The sequence below is a fragment of the Corvus brachyrhynchos genome, unplaced genomic scaffold (assembly GCF_000691975.1).
Source record: "Corvus brachyrhynchos isolate BGI_N302 unplaced genomic scaffold, ASM69197v1 scaffold56, whole genome shotgun sequence".
Lineage (NCBI taxonomy): Eukaryota > Metazoa > Chordata > Aves > Passeriformes > Corvidae > Corvus > Corvus brachyrhynchos.
In genome coordinates, this window is record NW_008238664.1 from 9,082,272 (window position 1) to 9,100,094 (window position 17,823).

At 37.2% G+C, this 17,823-nt stretch overlaps 2 protein-coding genes across 3 annotated transcripts; one reads left to right on the forward strand and one right to left on the reverse strand.

The window, feature by feature from the left end:
* IKBIP (IKBKB interacting protein) lies at positions 1–7,815 on the forward strand. Of its 2 annotated transcripts, none has more exons than XM_008636546.2 (3): positions 1–652; positions 1,357–1,474; positions 2,367–5,095. In XM_008636546.2, the coding sequence occupies exons 1-3, from the start codon at positions 459–461 to the stop codon at positions 3,192–3,194; spliced, it is 1,140 nt and encodes a 379-aa protein (XP_008634768.1). In that variant the 5' UTR covers positions 1–458; the 3' UTR covers positions 3,195–5,095. The 2 variants fall into 2 exon arrangements, with proteins under 2 accessions (XP_008634768.1, XP_008634770.1); XM_008636548.2 differs by lacking the exon at positions 2,367–5,095 and adding an exon at positions 5,452–7,815 and having other exon boundaries at positions 52–652.
* A 1,286-nt stretch (positions 7,816–9,101) lies between these two features.
* On the reverse strand, positions 9,102–16,570 carry SLC25A3 (solute carrier family 25 member 3). Its single transcript, XM_008636670.1, has 6 exons — positions 16,421–16,570; positions 14,054–14,233; positions 13,757–13,938; positions 12,890–13,062; positions 12,356–12,466; positions 9,102–12,244 (listed from the first exon to the last, which is right to left on the reverse strand). The coding sequence occupies exons 1-6, from the start codon at positions 16,568–16,570 to the stop codon at positions 12,084–12,086; spliced, it is 957 nt and encodes a 318-aa protein (XP_008634892.1). The 3' UTR covers positions 9,102–12,083.
* Positions 16,571–17,823: the final 1,253 nt, after the last annotated feature.

A 17,823-nucleotide genomic window follows, 5' to 3' on the forward strand; every position in this document is an offset into this window, starting at 1 on the left:
ACTTTCCCCTTTTAGTGTGGTGTAGGTAATATTTTTTAAATCTACAGGTAAAACACAAGGTCGTCAGTGACATTGCTGATGAACTTGTGACAGTCATCAGCTACAAACAGAAATATGCTTTTAATCCTTGTGATTTTACATATTTAAAATAGCTTATGCCACAGCAGATGAAATATTTCTGGAAAGGTGAAATTAGCTTAAGCTTGAAAAGCCAGTTCAGTTGGAGAAAACACGAAAGCAGTGCTCTGTAATACAGAAAGCTAGTGAAAGTATTATGATACTTTACAAAAGTTCACATAACTAGGAAGCATAGTAAACACCGAAAGAAACATTTTTGGGGATGTATTTGTGTACTTAAAGAGCAAAAGTTTGTGTTTGAGGATGTTTAAAAGTAAGAAGTAAAAACTAGTCCTTTCTGTTTCTTTTTTCTAGCTCTCTCATTTGCTTCAGGCCACAATATGTCTGAAGTTAAGCCAAGGAAAAAAGGTATTTCTTCATCCAAGACCAACGAAGGTTCACAAAAAGCCGAGAAGCACAGTAATTATGGGAAGCTGGCAAGTCCCAGGACCAGCAATAATCGGAATTCTTTTTGGATGGACTCAAGAACAAGTTTGAGTATCATTTCTCTTGCTGTTTGCCTGGTGGTGACCTGGTAGGTAATTCTCTAAAGAGGGTTTTAGTATTTTCTTTTGTATTCTGTGGGCTGTTTGATATACATGTCACCAGAGTGCTTGGGCTAAATGCTTATAAACTTGTTAAAGCCATAAGGATCAAGGAAAGAGTAGCAGTATTCACCAGCATGGAAACATTGGTGTGCAGTTACTATTACATTACTATAGAAGCTCCATCTGTTACATCGTGTTGAAGGTGCCTTGCTCATGAATTCTAAATAACTCCTTTGGAGACTACATCTACCTGAAGAGCAGCTTAGTCTGACTGTAAGTGCTCATTTGGCAGGCAGTAAATAATTCGACAGAAGAAGTGGAGTTCTCTGTAAATAATTTGCTCAGCAGTGTGATAAACTGTTCATCAGGTGGAGTCTTTAAGTAAAGGTCAAATATCTTTGTTAAAGATGTTTTAAAATATCTTAGCAGTATCAGTGCCTTAGTTACCTTAGCATGCAGTCTAACAGCGAAGACATCTACGGATGCTTCCTTGTTCCACCTCTTTTGGAACGTAACTCCAGTATCAAGACAGATCAACTTCATTAATTTTTTTTTCTGTCATGTATTGATCTAGCAAATTTTGTGAACACGAATTCCACCAGTAACTATTTGCTGTGAATCAGGTCCTGGAATACTTAATATATGCTAATTAAGTACTTATGTTTTCTGTTTATTTACTTGAAATTTGCAGGTTTCTATTTCAGCAGTCAGGCCAATTTGCTGATCTGGAAAGAAAGTACAATTTCTTACAGCAAGAAGCTGGAAAAATCCTGGATGTGGGAAATAAAGTAAACCTAATTTCTGAAAAGGTAATCATTAACATCTTAATTGGATAATCTTTGGTGAACATTTGTCATTGTTTTACTTCATTGTTATTTTGTTAGTTTAACTGACTGATTTAAAATAAGTTTTCATAATGTGTTTTACTTGCCTGTGAATAGGCCTTTAGAGACTGTTTCATGTGACAAAGCATGTCAATCCATGCCATTGTTCCAGTATGTGAATACAGTGGTTGTATATCAGTATTATTTTTCAGGAACGAAACTATTTTTAAGAACTTACATATATGCACATATTTCATTCTACCAGTCCTCTTTTGTGTGTGATTCTAACATACATTGATTTGAAGAAAATTTACAGGCATTTTGATGTAGCAGATCTGTTCTAATAATATGAAGACATAATGAAGTGATAGATAAGAAAATACAGTAGTAGTGAAACATGTATTACCATGTGTGACACTATCAAGTAGAAAAGCTGTGCTGGCTGCCGAATTATCCCTGATACCTCACAGATAATGATGGTAGCACAACATGGCTCATGCCAGTGATTTTGTTTCAGCACTGATCTCAGAATAATGTCATTTATACATGATGTAATTTGTTTATTTATATACTGCACTTCAGATTGCAAAATGTTGCATGGGATTTACTGTATTTTGGACACCAAAAAAACCAAACATGGAAAATTGCATATATTCTATAGAAATTCAACAACAGACATACCTTTTTTCCATGACTTTTTCATGCTAGGTTAACCAACAATATTTTAAAGATGAAACATGGAAACGCATCATGGAGGAGCTTTGTAACAAGTACAGTGGCTTTTAAGGGACTTTATTCTCTCTTAATAAATGGAAATGGTTTTCTGTTCTTACTTTTGTTAAGTAGACACAGACATTGTTTTGTGTTGTAAATGCAGCTTGAGCCTTCTGAAAGTATCCTGCGGGAAGCTGCCTCATCCGTCTCTGTGATGACAGAGTTTGGGCAGGAAATATCTTCTCTTCATAACATCATAAATGATATTCAGAACAATGAACAGACTCTCTCTCTAAAGATGCAGAGCATTAATGACAAGTTCCAAAATGTTACAAATTTCTGGAGAAGAAGCCTGGATGAAATGAACACAAATGCTAGTGGTTTAAAATCCGAAGCAAAGTTCATACACACAGAAGTTACTTCTAAAATTAATGAAGTTGACCAAAGAATTAAAGCCCTTTCAGAAAGAGTAAGAGATTTGGAAGACAGTACAGCCAGAAATATCAGAACACTAAAACTACAAGAAGATGATGAATTCTCTAGAGTTGAACAAAAGTTGAACTTGGATGCAAAGTCAGTTGAAAAGCTAGAAGAAGAACAGAATAGTCTGGTAGCCAAGGACACAGACCTGAATCAGAAACTTGCAAACTATGAACCTAAAATTGAGGAGTGCAAGACCCATTTGCCAACAATTGAAAATGCTATTCACTCTATTCTTAGATTGTCAAGTGAATTGCTTGGTATGGAGAAAAAGATACAGGAGTTGAAGACACAGCTGTACGCTGTGGAAAATGACATGCTGAAAACTGTTTCTGATACAGTGGCGATGCAGAAGGTTCTTGAAGGCCTACAGTCCAATGGCAGCATGTTCAAAGTGTGGTCTGAAATAGCTGTTCTAGAAACAGTGCCTGACATAACAGTATCTTCAAAAGCAGAAGAAGGAACTTTAGAAAGCTTTAACTTAGAAAATGACCACAATGGGGATCAGTGAATTTGGACTTAGGTTTTTCATTGATGAAAAAGCACTTGTTTGTAAATAATGTGATTTCAATGTATGTCAAGGATAGCTGAGGTATTGTCATTGATCTAAAGAGACATTGGAACAGCCTGAAAGGCTGAGGAAGAGGCTGGAGAGCAAGACAGTAACTTTGTTAAAGGAAAGGAGTATTTTCTTAAATTAAGGATCATTTTCAGCTTATTTATTAAAATATCTTTTTTATTAAAAATTAATTTGAAGCAAAGAATTTAGATTTAAGGGGGGAAAAGGTCATATTTTTAGTTTATATTTAGTTTTCCCTACTTAGTTTCTTTTGTTGTTACTGTTTGTATTATGTTCCATGGACTTGTAACAGTGAACAATTAATCACTTATTTCTCAGTAGAGATAGCTGTAGCTTGCTTTTAATGTATTGTACACCATATTGGTTTTGTGCTGCAGGAAAGCACTGAACACATTTTTAACAGCTGAAGCTTAGATACAACACCCTTACAGAAAATACTAGTGAAGTACCCCCTAATGAGAACCTTGTCTTGTTCTGGCACGTACAAGCAGCTGGTATTTACATAGCAGCTGTGTTACCATTTATTTGTTTGACCCCAAGGACCTGGCATCCTTAGACCTCATTTCCAGCCTTTTCCAGCCTCCTAAAATCACTGGCATTGGTTTGTTCTGCCATTGAAGTCATTGAACTACACGTAGACTGAAGTTCTTATTAACAGATACTCCTGTTAGATTCTTCTTCCATCATTTAATTTACATGTTTGGCTTGGTCTGTCACTGTATTAGTGCAAGGGCTGTTTTGTTGGTTTTTTGAGGTTTTTTTGGGGGGTGTGTTTTGGTGCTTTAGAAACAAAGTTTAACCTTTTCTTCTGTAGGATGTTCTTTGTTAGGCATTACACGATATGTCTGGTATTGCTCTGCATTTCAAAGGAAAAAAAAATTAACAGTGTTGCTGACATTGTTTCCCAAAGTTTGCTGAACCAAGAGCTGCAAAAGTAATTAATGAAATCAGTGGAGTTACGTGCTTGGGGCCAGGGAATACCCAGTTTATCCACAGACCTACTTACACATGATGTAGTACTACCAAATAGGCCTGATAGTCATTTATTGAAATTTGGACCTCAGGGACAACATAAATCGTCTGCAGACTTACTGTCTTGATAATTTTGTATTTCTCAGGAAAGGAGATTGCTTAGTAGAAACAGTATGAACCCACAACATTTATGACTTAATCAGACCTAACTTGAATTCTTCTGGGTTTGTACATTCATTTCTCTAGAACTCCACTGCAATCTTCACTAAACGGGTAACACTGCCCATTCAAGAGACTATGAAACCAGTGTTTCTCAATGTTCTAAAGCTGTGTTGGTTTCATATAATTATTGCTTATGTATAAATTTCTGTTTACAGTCATATTCAAAATAAAAATATATTGTAGTGAATTTCCCTATCCTGGTACATAATCTAATTCAAAATAAACTGCTCCTTCAGAAAGGGTACAGAGTAAAGACATCAATATTCCATGTGCTATTAGGAAAAGCTATTATATAAAGCAATGTTTTTTAAATACTTTTCACAAGTGTGTTCCAATTCTAGTGTTTCTACTTCGTATCTTTTTGGGGCAGCGTGGCTACATTGCCAGTGGTATGAAGAATTAAAAATATTTGTTTCTGTGATATTTTTACTATTAGTGTCCAGAAAAGAATTAGTATGAAACTAATTCTAGCCTCTTAGAATGTGTTTCAGTTTGCCTGTTCAGTGTTTTTTTTCTCTCCAAGTTCTACCCTGACTTATTGGGGATTGAACAGGATTGTATCACTCAGGTAATTTCCTTTTTTCCTCTCAAATTTGAAAATCAAGAACCAATCATAAGAAAATAAAAGAGTGAACTAGGAAATCAAGACAAAAATCCAGCAGTAGCATGAGTTTTCCTTCACTAAAATAGCTTCTATGGACACTTAAAAATTCCTATATATGGAAGAAGATTCCATTTGATGACTTGTGTTTCCAGAGGTCACCTTGGAAAGTCATGGAGCACCTTCTTGTAATTTTTTGTTGTAAGAGAAGAAGCACTAACATTTGTTACGTATACTGACCAGAAAAAAAAAAAATTGGTTGTGTTGTAACAGAAGTTTAGAGACAGGGTTTGCACTCAAATTGAACATCAGAATAGTAAGATATTTCATTAAAGTATAGCTTGAATTTTGACGTTGAGTTGTTAAGCTAGAAATATTTTTGTATCCCTCTAGTGTGAAAAGACTTGGAACTTAATGAAACAGCTGGAAGATCTTCACATAATTTCTCACATTAAATATCTCCAGGAAGATATTTATACAATGAAAACATGGTCTAGCAGCATAATTAAAAAACAAGAAGAACTGGAGAAGAATTTAACCAGCCTTTTTCATGCAGTTTCAAGCGCTGAACAGAATGTGGCTTCTGTAGCAAAAAACGTAACATTGACAATTGTGACAGTAAAAACTGACATAAGGCGCATTTCAGGCCTGGTCTCCGAAATGACTGCACTGACAGATTCTTTGCAAACACTAGAAGATAAAGTAGAAAAAGGTGAAAAGGCAACAGTAAAAAATATAGGTGACCTCCTTACCAGTAGCATCGACCGAAGTACCAAAATACAAAGCCTGGCCTCCAGTAATGCAAGAAAAATCGAACAAATTAAGACAGCACTGTCTGAGTTAAGGAGTGATTTTAACAAGCATTCCGATAGACTTTTGAATCTTGAAGGTGACAGAGCAAAAGTTCTGAAGACAGTTACATTTGCAAATGATTTAAAACCTAAGATGTACAAAGTTAAAAAGGAGTTTGCCATCTTGGAGCCCTTAATAAATGACCTAACACTGAGAATAGGAAGATTAGTGGAGGAAGTGTTACGGCGGGAGAAGGAAATTGCTTTACTCAATGAGAAATTGGCCAATCTAACAAGAGTTCAAACCGAGATCAAGGATGCAAAGGATGAAATAACCAAGATTTCAGACATGAATTGATCACTGAAAGGCTGCTGCCTAAAGAACAGTGTTTGAGGACTGTTAACTCCATCATGTGTAGTACTGAGAAGACAGACAATATTTAAAGGCTTCCTTTAGAAGCACACCTGAACCTGAAATTTTTCCTATTCCTTTGAGCAGGACAGGAAAGTCATACTTATTTCAAGGGAGAAATAATAATGTGAACAAAAAACATATCTCTCTGCATGTATTTGTCTTTCTGAAGAATGACAGATGCTATATTTAATAAATTGCTTGTTTTGTACAATAAAGCAGTGTTAAAGCATAAAATTATGTTCTAAGCTTTAGAGTTTGCTTTCATGAAGAAAGCAGGACCCAAGAATGACAGCTCTCCAGTTTTGCTTTCCTGCTCCAAAAGAAGGAATAGAATTGTGGCTTTCAGCTAAACAAGAGGTAGTCGAACAGCAGTAGCACTTTGTCTCAATATATTCACTCTATGATTTTTGTAAACTGGGTTATTTTTTAAATAGTATTTAACAGGGTAAATGCAGCAAAGCAAGAAATGTTCAGAACTATTGCTGATGCCGTGCAAAAGTTTGTCACATTTAGATGGAATAATTTGTGTAAGGCTTTGTGTGAGGCTTTGTAACTGTAAATCAAAATTACTGTGCAGCACTGTTCTGTCTTTAAAATACAGATCTATAGGGACAATGCTCTGAAAGACCTATTGATGCTGCTGATGGCTTTATCCCAGTGTCACGGTGTCTGCTCAAGAATCCTAAGTTTTATTCATTCATTATTTCTTAAGTCTGTAAAATACTATAGTGAGCAGCAAAATTAGCAAAGAGAAGCCACTTGCGTCCCAAAAGGCTACTGCTCTGAACTACTGGGACTATTTTGGTGCTGAAGAACAACAGAGCTGAGACATTTGAAAATGCAGCTGGCAGTAACAAGATAGTGGGAATGGTTTTAGCAGAGGAAGGTGGGGGAGGGAAGTGCACTAAATAGGAATAAAAATTACTATAAAGATCAATTAGAAGCGATACAGCAACTCAGAAAATGCCTGTAAATGAAATTATATCAAGAAGTGTAAGTATACAGTAAGGCCTGTGTTAAGTTCTCAGTTGGCCATACCTGAACATCTTGAAACTACTAGACTCTTGATTGTATGGAAGATACAAGCATTCTTCTCCCCCACTATTCTCATCCTCATACACATTCCATGTCTTTTTGGGCTGCTTCACGTTGCTGGTCTTCTGTACCTTCTTTGCTTCTTTGCCCACAGTCAACCTCAAATACTTTGTTTAAAGCTTTTCTCTTTTTGGTATAGGTCCATTCCTACCTCCCCCTTTCTTTTACCTCTTTCCAGTCCGCCTGACAAATGGCAAGAATAAACCTGTCAAAAGACAAGTTTTCCTAGAAAACATCCGCAGATACTGTACCAACCCCTGTCCCTTTGTTCTTCCACACAGTTCTTAAGTGAGCCCCTGAAAATAACCAAATGGCATTTGAAGGAGGCAGCAGAATTAAAGAACAGCCATGCTAAAGCATGCATTGCATATCATATCTGAAACAACGTATGTACACATGCACATACACCTTAGGAGTTGGAGGGTTATACAATAAATATTTTGTGGATTAAAGGCATCCCAGGCTACAGTAATTTTATTTACTTTGCTTTCAATTTTATGAATGCATCGTTTGTGGTCAGTAGCCAGTAAGAATCTGCAGAGGCAGAACTGGAGAACTGGTAGAGCAACATCTACACAAGTGATGTGGAAAATACATTCCAGCTGCACAGTTAATCTGAGTAGCCTTGACACAGCACAGGTCTGTCTGCATGAAAAGAGTACACTCACTCCTTGGAACATTAACCAGAAAACAAGCCAGGATAAACAACTGTGGATTTCACTTTCAACCTCCAAATTCTAGAACACATCTCCCAGTGAAAAGCTGAGTGTACAGTCTTGTGCATGGTCTCCAAGGTAAGTTAAGCGTGCAAAAAGTGTTACAGGACCATTCATTTCCCTTTGCCTTTAGAGGTATGCAGACCTCCCACCCTTCCTTCCCAGGAAGTGCAGGTCTAAAGCATTATAATCCTTTCAGAAATTTTTCTTGCTGCAAGCAAGACAAAAAAATTAAGTCACAAAGGTAAAGTTTACTTGGAAAAAATATTTTAGAATAATCTGTATCTATAAAGTTGTCACACCACCGTACTGACTTCAGCAGTAAGGCGAGCGATCAGAAACTCTCCCATAATCACCACAGGTATTGCAAATCTCTGTTTGCCCTTCAAGCACACATCTCCACTGTTCTACAAAATGGAAGTTTTATAGTAGCTTAGTAGCTCTAAAGAGAGAAGCAGAGAGCTCTTTCTGCAGTGAAAAAGGTGAGCAGAGAGTGAGGTATTTTTCAAAAATTTAAAGCAGATTGGTAACCTTGCCTCCTTGTTTTAGTACTCTTAGTGCTGGGGAGAGTATCAGCTCAGGAATGATAGAAACCCTTAGTTCATTTCTAGGGTCATGCAGTGATACTCTGCAATTTTATTAAATGATTGTGAGATTCAGGTAATAATGAAAATTACAGCTATGCTACTTAAAACAGATCATCCTATTGAGCCCAGCCTGTAGTGATATTCAGTCCATCTTTGCTTTCAGTTTAGTTTTCAGGTACAAAACTGGCCAATTAATATTCTTGTCAGCAACTTGAAAAAAACAACCCAAAAGCCAGCAACAGAATTAAGTGATCAATGATGAAAAATTACATGAGCAAAGTAATCCCAAAACATTAAAATCTACTTTTACACACCAGAACGTCTGCTCAGCCAAGAATTTCGTGCTAGCAGTCTCTTTCTCCCCAGTACTGAGTTACAAAAATTGTATTCTGTAACAAGGCCATGCAGCTATTAAGCTCATCTACCCAAAGTACTCATATTTGCTATAAAAAAGCAGGATGTTTATTGTTTTCACTGTGAACTACATCATTTCTATGTAGAAATGTAAATGAGTTACAACTATTTGTATTATTACAGCCCATTTTAAAATGATATGCAACAGACATTTCCGCGAGTATCAGCAAGTGTCAGCACATTTCATCTGTAGTACAACCTGATACAAACACCATGTGCAAATGCACTTGTTATTCCAAATTTATGTATATGGTATGCTTTAAACAAAAAAGCTCAGCTCCAAAACCAGCAAGAAAGGATGTTTTCTCCTTCATAAAATATACACAAGCAGCATATACATAATCCATGTTTTACAGAGCACTTTGGGGTATAGTGATGGGTCTGGAGTTATCCAAGTTCAAAATGGGGTACCCCTTTTTGATGCAGGACTTTCCTTGCAATGGAAATGCAAATCCATCAAAAGCACCACTGCTCCATCTGAACCTTTGGAAAATGTACCAGGCATTATGCACAAAGCAGTTATCAATAACAAAGTTGACCTTTTAAATGCATCTTAATACTACATTTTTCCCACTGAAGCTTATTTAAAACACCAGCAGGAAACCCTTTAAGCAACCCCCTTTCCTAACAAGCATCTGAACAATCCTATGGCTGAATGTCAATGAAGCCGGCAGCTGCAAGGCAATTCTCTCCCCGTCTTGGGTTTTCCCCTGAAACACAACACTGCAAGGAGCACTAAGTGTATTTTCCCTTTCTCAGTTACAGAAGGAGAACTGCTGGCTGCTCCTTGTAGTCTTATCTCAGATCTACCTAGATAAAATTATCTGAGCATCTTTAAAAAGATAATTTTAGGTCTACCCTTAAGCGATGAGAAAAGGGACTTAAGATTCTCTTATTATTGTACATATTTGTAACAACTGTGCAACACTGACTCAATCCTAGAGAAAAAATGTGCGATGTGCTCCACATATGTGCTCCACATATAGAATGAGAGCCTTGAGAAATTTAGCTCAGCACTAGCTTGCTTGACAGACTACCTCACTGCATGAGCCAAGCTTGTTTCACTCTTCTGCCAGGCTTAAGATTTGACAGACCACTTTCCCCAGGATTAGAAGGAACTTTCAGCAAACAAAGAAAAATCTACTGAGTTGAAACATGCCTCTAGAGAAACTGATATCCAGTATCACTTGATACACAAGTGACAGTTCTGCCTAGCAAGTTGCACCATACACACAACTTCCAACAGTCTTGATACAAGATCAAGTCATAGTAAAGGCTCTTCTCCAAGGAAGCTCTTACAAACATTTAATGACTCATTAAATAATTCCAAAGGTTCCCATTCACAATGGGGAAACAAGGTTTGCATACTTTTAGCGTTAAATAATTTTAATTCAACTACAAAGTACTTGTACAAATACTTTATTTAGACTTAGGGTATTGGACTTTGCTGTGTAATGCAAGCAGATACCAGCTGCTCTAAGAGTGCCTTTATTACTGTCATGGTGACAGGAAAATGGTGTCGTTTTAGCTTTTACTCCGCATTCTGAAAGGCAACAATTCAAAATAAGGCCCAGCTTTCTTATTTAGCGTAATTATTCTAAATTTTGGAAGCTGGAGAGTTTTCCCAGGGGGTGAGATGCTCAGTGCTACAATAACAGGCACATCCAACTCCAGCAAGATGCAGCAGTCAGTACGTTTATGCCATTTCAATAGCACCTGCCAGATTTGTCCTTTTGGCTCCGAAGGAGCCAAGTAAAGAGGAAGAAGCAGGATAACATACGTGAGTGCCAAGCTAAGTTCAGTATCAACAGCACACATGCTGTAAGGCAGCATATCCACAGTTTTGCACAAAAACCACATCAGCTCCAGCTCTACTTTGTGAGCTGCATAGGGTGTAGTGATTCATCTGTGGGCTACTGAGCAGGTGAAATGCAGAAGGCAGCATGATCACCCTTCACTAAAAGACTCGAGAAAAAATTCAAGAACAAATACCTTAACATTGCCTCAACTGTCTCCTCTTGTGTGCCAAGGAGCATGTATTTCTTCACATCAATGTCCAAAAAACCTGGTATGGCTCCTTGTGCTGCAGAAATACATGGTTCAACCATAATTCAGTATTAATTTAATTCAGACAAAAAATAATTGAAATAAAAAACTACAGCTGTAGCAAATGTAGGGAGAAGTTTTTCAAACTCTAGGATAAAACACAAACCACTTTTATTTTACTGTAAAGCTGAAGTACACCATTAGTAGTGAAATATATTTTAAAATCTTTATTAACATCAGCTTTTCCCTAGTTAAGAGGTAGCAACTACTGTTTAAGTCCACAGGACAATCAGAAGGGCCAAGTTCTTTGGTGTGGTTCAAAGCCAACAGAAGCAGAAATTAGTCAAGTAAGTATAAGTTAAATTGGGATGACCATCCCAAGGCAGAAACAGCTCCAGTATGCATAAGGTTCCTTTTATCTCTGTGGGGAACACTGATATCATGACCACGATGCCCAGTCAGACTCCAGTCTCATCTCAGCCATTCAGGAGTTCAGCTGTTCTACAGTAACAGCTTACTACAGGCAAATGATCAGTGGGCTCAAAGTGCACACGACTGCAGTTAATTTTCTGCAGTTCTGCAAGGACAGGTTCTTGGCACTTCTCTGGAAACAGAGAAAGCCTAATTTTAAGTGGAAGAGTAACATTTCTCTAGAGTTTCTAAACTGTGGAACAGGATATTTTTTTTTAAACTTTTTTTTGGGGGGGGGAGAAGGGGAAGCCAGGAGAGTATTTGAAATATTTGCTACTATGAAATGAAGCTTACATATGCAGTAGTAAACAGACACTAAGCACTCTGTTTCTCATTTATTTCAGGCAATGACAGTGGTAGAATTTAAACCCTCATGTGAGATGAGGGCACAGCCAATAATGACATTGTATAGAGTTTGTTTTCTACATAGTCAAATATATAAAAGTTTCATGAAACTCATCACTGGGGCAGCCAGCAGTCCATGAGTTGTCTATTCAGTTAGACCAAGCTTCTTCTTCAGAGATTCTGGCATTTCAGGTGGAGGTGGACGAGGAAGTCTGAAATAAACCTTGACAGAATCGTAGATGAACCACTGTAGTGCAGTCAGGGTACCAATCATGATGATACGAGCAAACAGACCCTTCCATACACCTGGAGAGCAAACCATAAAGCATGAGCAGCATAAAATGGCATGAAAAAAACTAAATCCTCTCCAAAACACCAAAAACACTTGATCCAAAATACATGAAAGTAAGAATGTACCTTTGAATCCAAGCCTCATAAGAACCTGTGAAGCTGAGCTGCCCTTTTCTTTGTTCAATACAGACACCACAGAGTCAGCAGGATGGGAAACAATTGCACAGAACACACCAGCTGAAAGAATAATTTGACATTAGTTCTGTGATGTTTTAGCTGTACCATTACTGGACACGCTAAGTACAACCAGCTGAAACTTCTGAGCAGAAGAAAACAACCAGAAGAAAACTTGTGAATCTTTGGATACTGAAAATCCCCCTTCCATCCAAATTTCTCTTACCTTCCCAAGACTGAAAAAGATGCAAATTTTCACTTAAATCAGCTGCAGTTTCTAAATGTGGCCATCAACATTGGTTAAGAGTAGTGTCCTATTACAGACCCATTTTCCCCTAACAGACTGATTATAGTTATTTCTCCACATTTTGAAGTTGCAAGTAAATTCTCCCATGTTAGTGACATCTGCTTAATATTCTGAAAAGCAACAGGTCCCTAGAGTTGCAGTAATCCATTAATGAAGTGTAGGACTTGAAGATTCCTTACCAATATAGCCTGCAACAAATGTGACTACCAGCTGTTCTCCTTTTGTACATTCGCTTCGTGGCTTGGGAACAACGTACTTGTAGAGAGCTTCAACAGTACGTTCAAAGCAGGCAAATTTCATCATTGTGTATGGAATCTGTCTCATCCACAGCGGAGCAACACCTTTATAGAAACTTAATCAGAGAAGAGACAAACTCAGTTTCATTTTCTTCAGTATTTAGGGTACATTTCTAACCTGAAATAAATTTTTTATGGCTGCTATCAAGAATACAATTTCTTCATACCGACCTGTAATGCAGTCAATACCTACAGAAAATTAAGTTGTATTCATTCCTGAGTACTACCTTAAAACAGCAACATGAATAGAAATTTTCCCGGTCCCCAGGCTGCACAGCAGTTTCTGTAGTCACTTTTCAGATTACAGTGCACTGCAGCAATGTAGTACTGATACTACCAGTGCAGTAATGCCAATGTCTGCATACCAGCCACGTCCTGATAGTGAGACATGACCTGTACATCTACAGCCACTTCTATCAGAACAGAAAGCTAACATGCAGTTATATTACTCTCACATGCCAATGACTCAAGCATCTTTGACTGTACAACCAGAAAGTTGCTGAGTATCTCTGAGTGGAACTGCTAGAAACTGAAGTTATCCAGCAGAACTCAGCACAAAGATACTCACAAAGATGGATCTAAGGAGCATGTGGAATTAACAGTTCAGCACAAATTGCCTGAAGTGTGTTATCTTGAAATACAAAGACCAAAGTATTACAAACTAAGGCCAGAATTAGTTATAGCAGCAGTTCTTCATTAACAAAATGTACTGAACATCAAGAATTTCAATTTAAATGAAGAGATGCTTACGCCCAGATGCCTTCTTCTGCAAACATTTTGGGTAAAGCCTGCCGTAGAGTGTTCGCATATCCAGGCTGTGTCTGAATACGAACTTTAGCAGCTTCCATTGGAGCCAGAGCAATGTCAGCAAAAAACTCCGCACTGGCAGATGCGGCTAAATATAGCGAAGTACGCCACAAATAGGCATTTTCCTGAAATTCATTTAAACATATTTTTATTAATAAATCATGCCTTTGTGATTACTCCTTATCACTAATACTATTATGCTGCAGACATATAGCTTTACATAAAACATTTAAGGCTTACCTCTCCCAGCATGTTGCCATACAGGATTTTGAAAACTTCATAGAAACCAAATTTACAAAGCCCTTGCATGGAATAGCCAATAAAGGTTGGAGCCCATCCCTTAGCCAAGCCACGAACACCATCTTCCTTGATTGTCACTGAAAATCCATTGAAGATGCTCTTGTATTTTTGTGGATCAACCTAAAGAGAACAGGCAGTTAAATGTTTGAGAAAGCTTACTATTTTCCTTCTCACACCCCCATCCAAAATTTTTAGTTTTTAAATTCCTCAGACATCCGGCTTCCCATAATTCCCTGGACAGATGATGTACTCACCACAAAGTTACACTAACGTAACCATAATGGTTACTTGCTAATCTCAAACCCTGACTTATTTTAACAGCCGGTATGTTCCCCAATACTCAGAAACCACCAAACTGAATTTTGTTTTACTTCAATTCTTCAAATTAACAATGTGACTGTAATGAAAAGATTTACTGAAATCCCTGTTCTAACACTGTAAATGGTGCACTGGTACAACTATGGATAGGTCAGATTTTTTAAAAAGTTAATGGGTCCTGTCAGCAATCTCATCTACTTTACACACTAAACCTATGTAACATCCAAGCACTGCCAGAAACATAAGGATTCACCTGTTTACTAATCAGAGGTGGTTGCTTTTCCTGTGTGATCTCTCCACATAGTCAGACTAAGACAGATGGAGCAAAGCAGATCGAAGAGTATTCAAAAACTTCTACATTTGTACTTTGACTTGGCAATAAAGGCTACACACAAATGGTTTTCTGCCCACAAAATTTTAAAAAGACTGACTTGAATAATTTTGTTTCAGGTGAAAGGAAGTAATTTAGCAGAAACTTTTTAACAGGTAATTAAGTCACATCCCACTGTTACTTTTCATATTTGACATCATCCCACATTTCCTCAGAGGATAAGAAGATATCAAACTGGATGCCAATCAAAGCTTTCAGAAAGAGCTATGGGACGTGCATGCCAACCTGCACTGGCCAGTATTTTTGTCTTGCAGTCTAGGAATATACTTGAGATCTAGTTCACCTAAATATGTCAATTTTAAAAAGACATAATTTTAGAAAATTGGATATTTAATCGGGCATTGTAAAATGAGACTATGTTCAAGTCAGAACCATGCTTAGTTATTAGGTGTGTAACAGGTGTCCTGTTTTCAGTTAAACCATGGCAAAGGTGACCTCTTCTTAAAAAGACATGAGAGGGCAGGCAACAGTTTCTTCTGGAGAACTTAGGAAGGATTAGTAACATGCTCTGTACTGGATCTGTAAAGAGATAAATGCTGACAGGTTTTACAAGATCACACCTGGAATGCACATGGAACCCTCCTCCTGAACCTCCCTCTAAGTGCTGGAGAGTGAAGGGGCAGTATCACCACCCTTACAATGTAATAAAACGGAACACTGAGCACATCTGATGTGTTACAGATTTCCTAGTCTGAGACCAGAATTTCAGGTGCTCTCAAGAATGTGAAAAAGCCTCTCTGGTAAACATTGTTAAATAAAGGCCATTCAGAAGAACACAATTTTGAAGAATAGCACATGCATACTCCTAGTGTGATGAGGAGGTTTGACTAATTCATAGTTCTCTCCTCATTTCAGAAGTTCTGTAATTACAAAATGGCCATTCTTATAATCAGTGTCAGCCTATGCAACAGCCTATGCAATACTGTATTTCCAGAAATTTACAAGTGTGCTTTAATTTGCTTCATTCTTGCAGAGTTGCCTGAATAAATCCACTAGTATGTTTTCATTCATGGCTGTTCACAGGATGATTTTAATGTGTCATAAATGCAATGCAATGATGTTCCTTTCAGTTTAATCAAAAACCACTTCAAGGAAAGCAGTCGCAAGCACTGAGGGCCTTCCTGATACCAAATCAAGTCTTAGCCACGCTTCTCAAAGTGGCATCATTAGAAAATATCCAATCCATAAGCCATGCATTGATATCCACAGTGTTAATGGATCAAATTACACATGCATGTCACTCCAGGCTAAAAAACGCAGATCCAAAAGATACTATTTCATTACTCCAAAAGCACTGTAACAGTGCTGGACAGCCAACCAGCCAGCAGAGTAACACTGTGGTGGGTGCCTTTTAGCAAATATAGTCAGTTAAACATACCTTAAATGCTGTCAAAAACAATTCATCCAGATTATCCTTAATACCTTTACTTCTCTTGAAAGTGGTATTTTGCTAGTCTTACAGCAGTAGATTTGATAAAGCAGCGTTCAAGTTTACTTGCTTCTTGTCATCCACAAAATACTGCATCCCTACTGCAAACTCTTAATATGCTGGCTAGATAGAAAATAGAAGTTCAAGAAATGTTTAAGTTTATACAAACCTGCATACGACATTTCACTAAATCCAGAGGTACAACACCAGTGTGTGTCAGGCCACAACTTAGGACCCCACCAACGCCACAGAGAGCATAAAACTTGAGTGAGCCATATTCACAACTGTATTCTGCAGCAAAAAAAAAAAGACACACCATGCTTTTATGTAAGCTCCATGCACTGCTGGACAGTGATGTCCCAGGTATATTTTATGTTTCCAATTCATTAGTAATTAAATATACCACACTAAACATGCTCTGTCATCACATAACATGCAGAACAAACCTGCATTCTGCATTTAACCAGGTCTAGAGGAACCAGTGCTGTATGTGTTGTTCCACAGCTAATAATCCCACCAAGACCACAAAGGAGAAAGAATCTGTTTGAGCCATATGCACAGCTGTATTCTAGTTAATTGGAAAAAAATACATATATATGATCAATCATAAATGGTAACAATGATCAGAAAAGAAACAAAACTAAGGGCTACTTTCCCAAAAGTATTAAACTGAAATAATCTCCCATGCTGCATTATTTGACTATACAGTGTTATAATGAAAAATAATACTTTTGCTTCAAATTAAAACAGTTTGGACTGACAAGATTTTATTCTAAGTCTTCCAAATTGAATTTGTCCCTTTAAATAAGCGAAGGAAGCAACAGTGAAGTTTTAGCTCACAGCACACTTAAACCATATAAAATCCCAGAAGTTACTAGCAGAAATTATGACTCAAAATTGCAAAGACTAACAATTTCTTATATCCAGGAATTAAGGAAGAATAGTATTCCTCTAGTACTCAAAAGACAAAGCTTCTTTTGTTAAATATTCTATGACCGTTTAACTTCTGTATTTAAGTAGAGACTATAAAAATCTACAATATCAGTGCTGGAGATATGCAGATATATTTTCTGGTGTTATTCACATTATTTATACAGCTTTTAAAAAAATTTTCTTTCAAATACAGTATCTCAAGTGCTTGTTTGATGAAACTGCAGATTGCTGTTTTTTGCCCCACTGAATGCTTGTACACAAGGTTCATTAAAGAATCTTTCAGACAACAATTGATCAAGGGATACTTCACATGCACTGTTCAATACAGTGTATATACTGTGGAAAAAACCATCCAATCTTAAAACAACAAGTTATTACTTTTCACATATTCCTATACAGCAAAGTTACTGGAGCTGGAAAAAAAGAATCCCTTTTCTTCTTTCATTTCTGAAAAAGCTACAGAGGGATCAGTGAGTGCAAATAGAAAACACTCAAATTTACAACAGTACAAAATAAGCATACAGTAGCAGCACAGGTGTAATACTTAACATTTTAAATGCATAAGTAAAACTAATATACTGAATAAACATACAGAAAATAATATACTATGCAAAAATATTCCCAAAAGTAGAAAGGCTT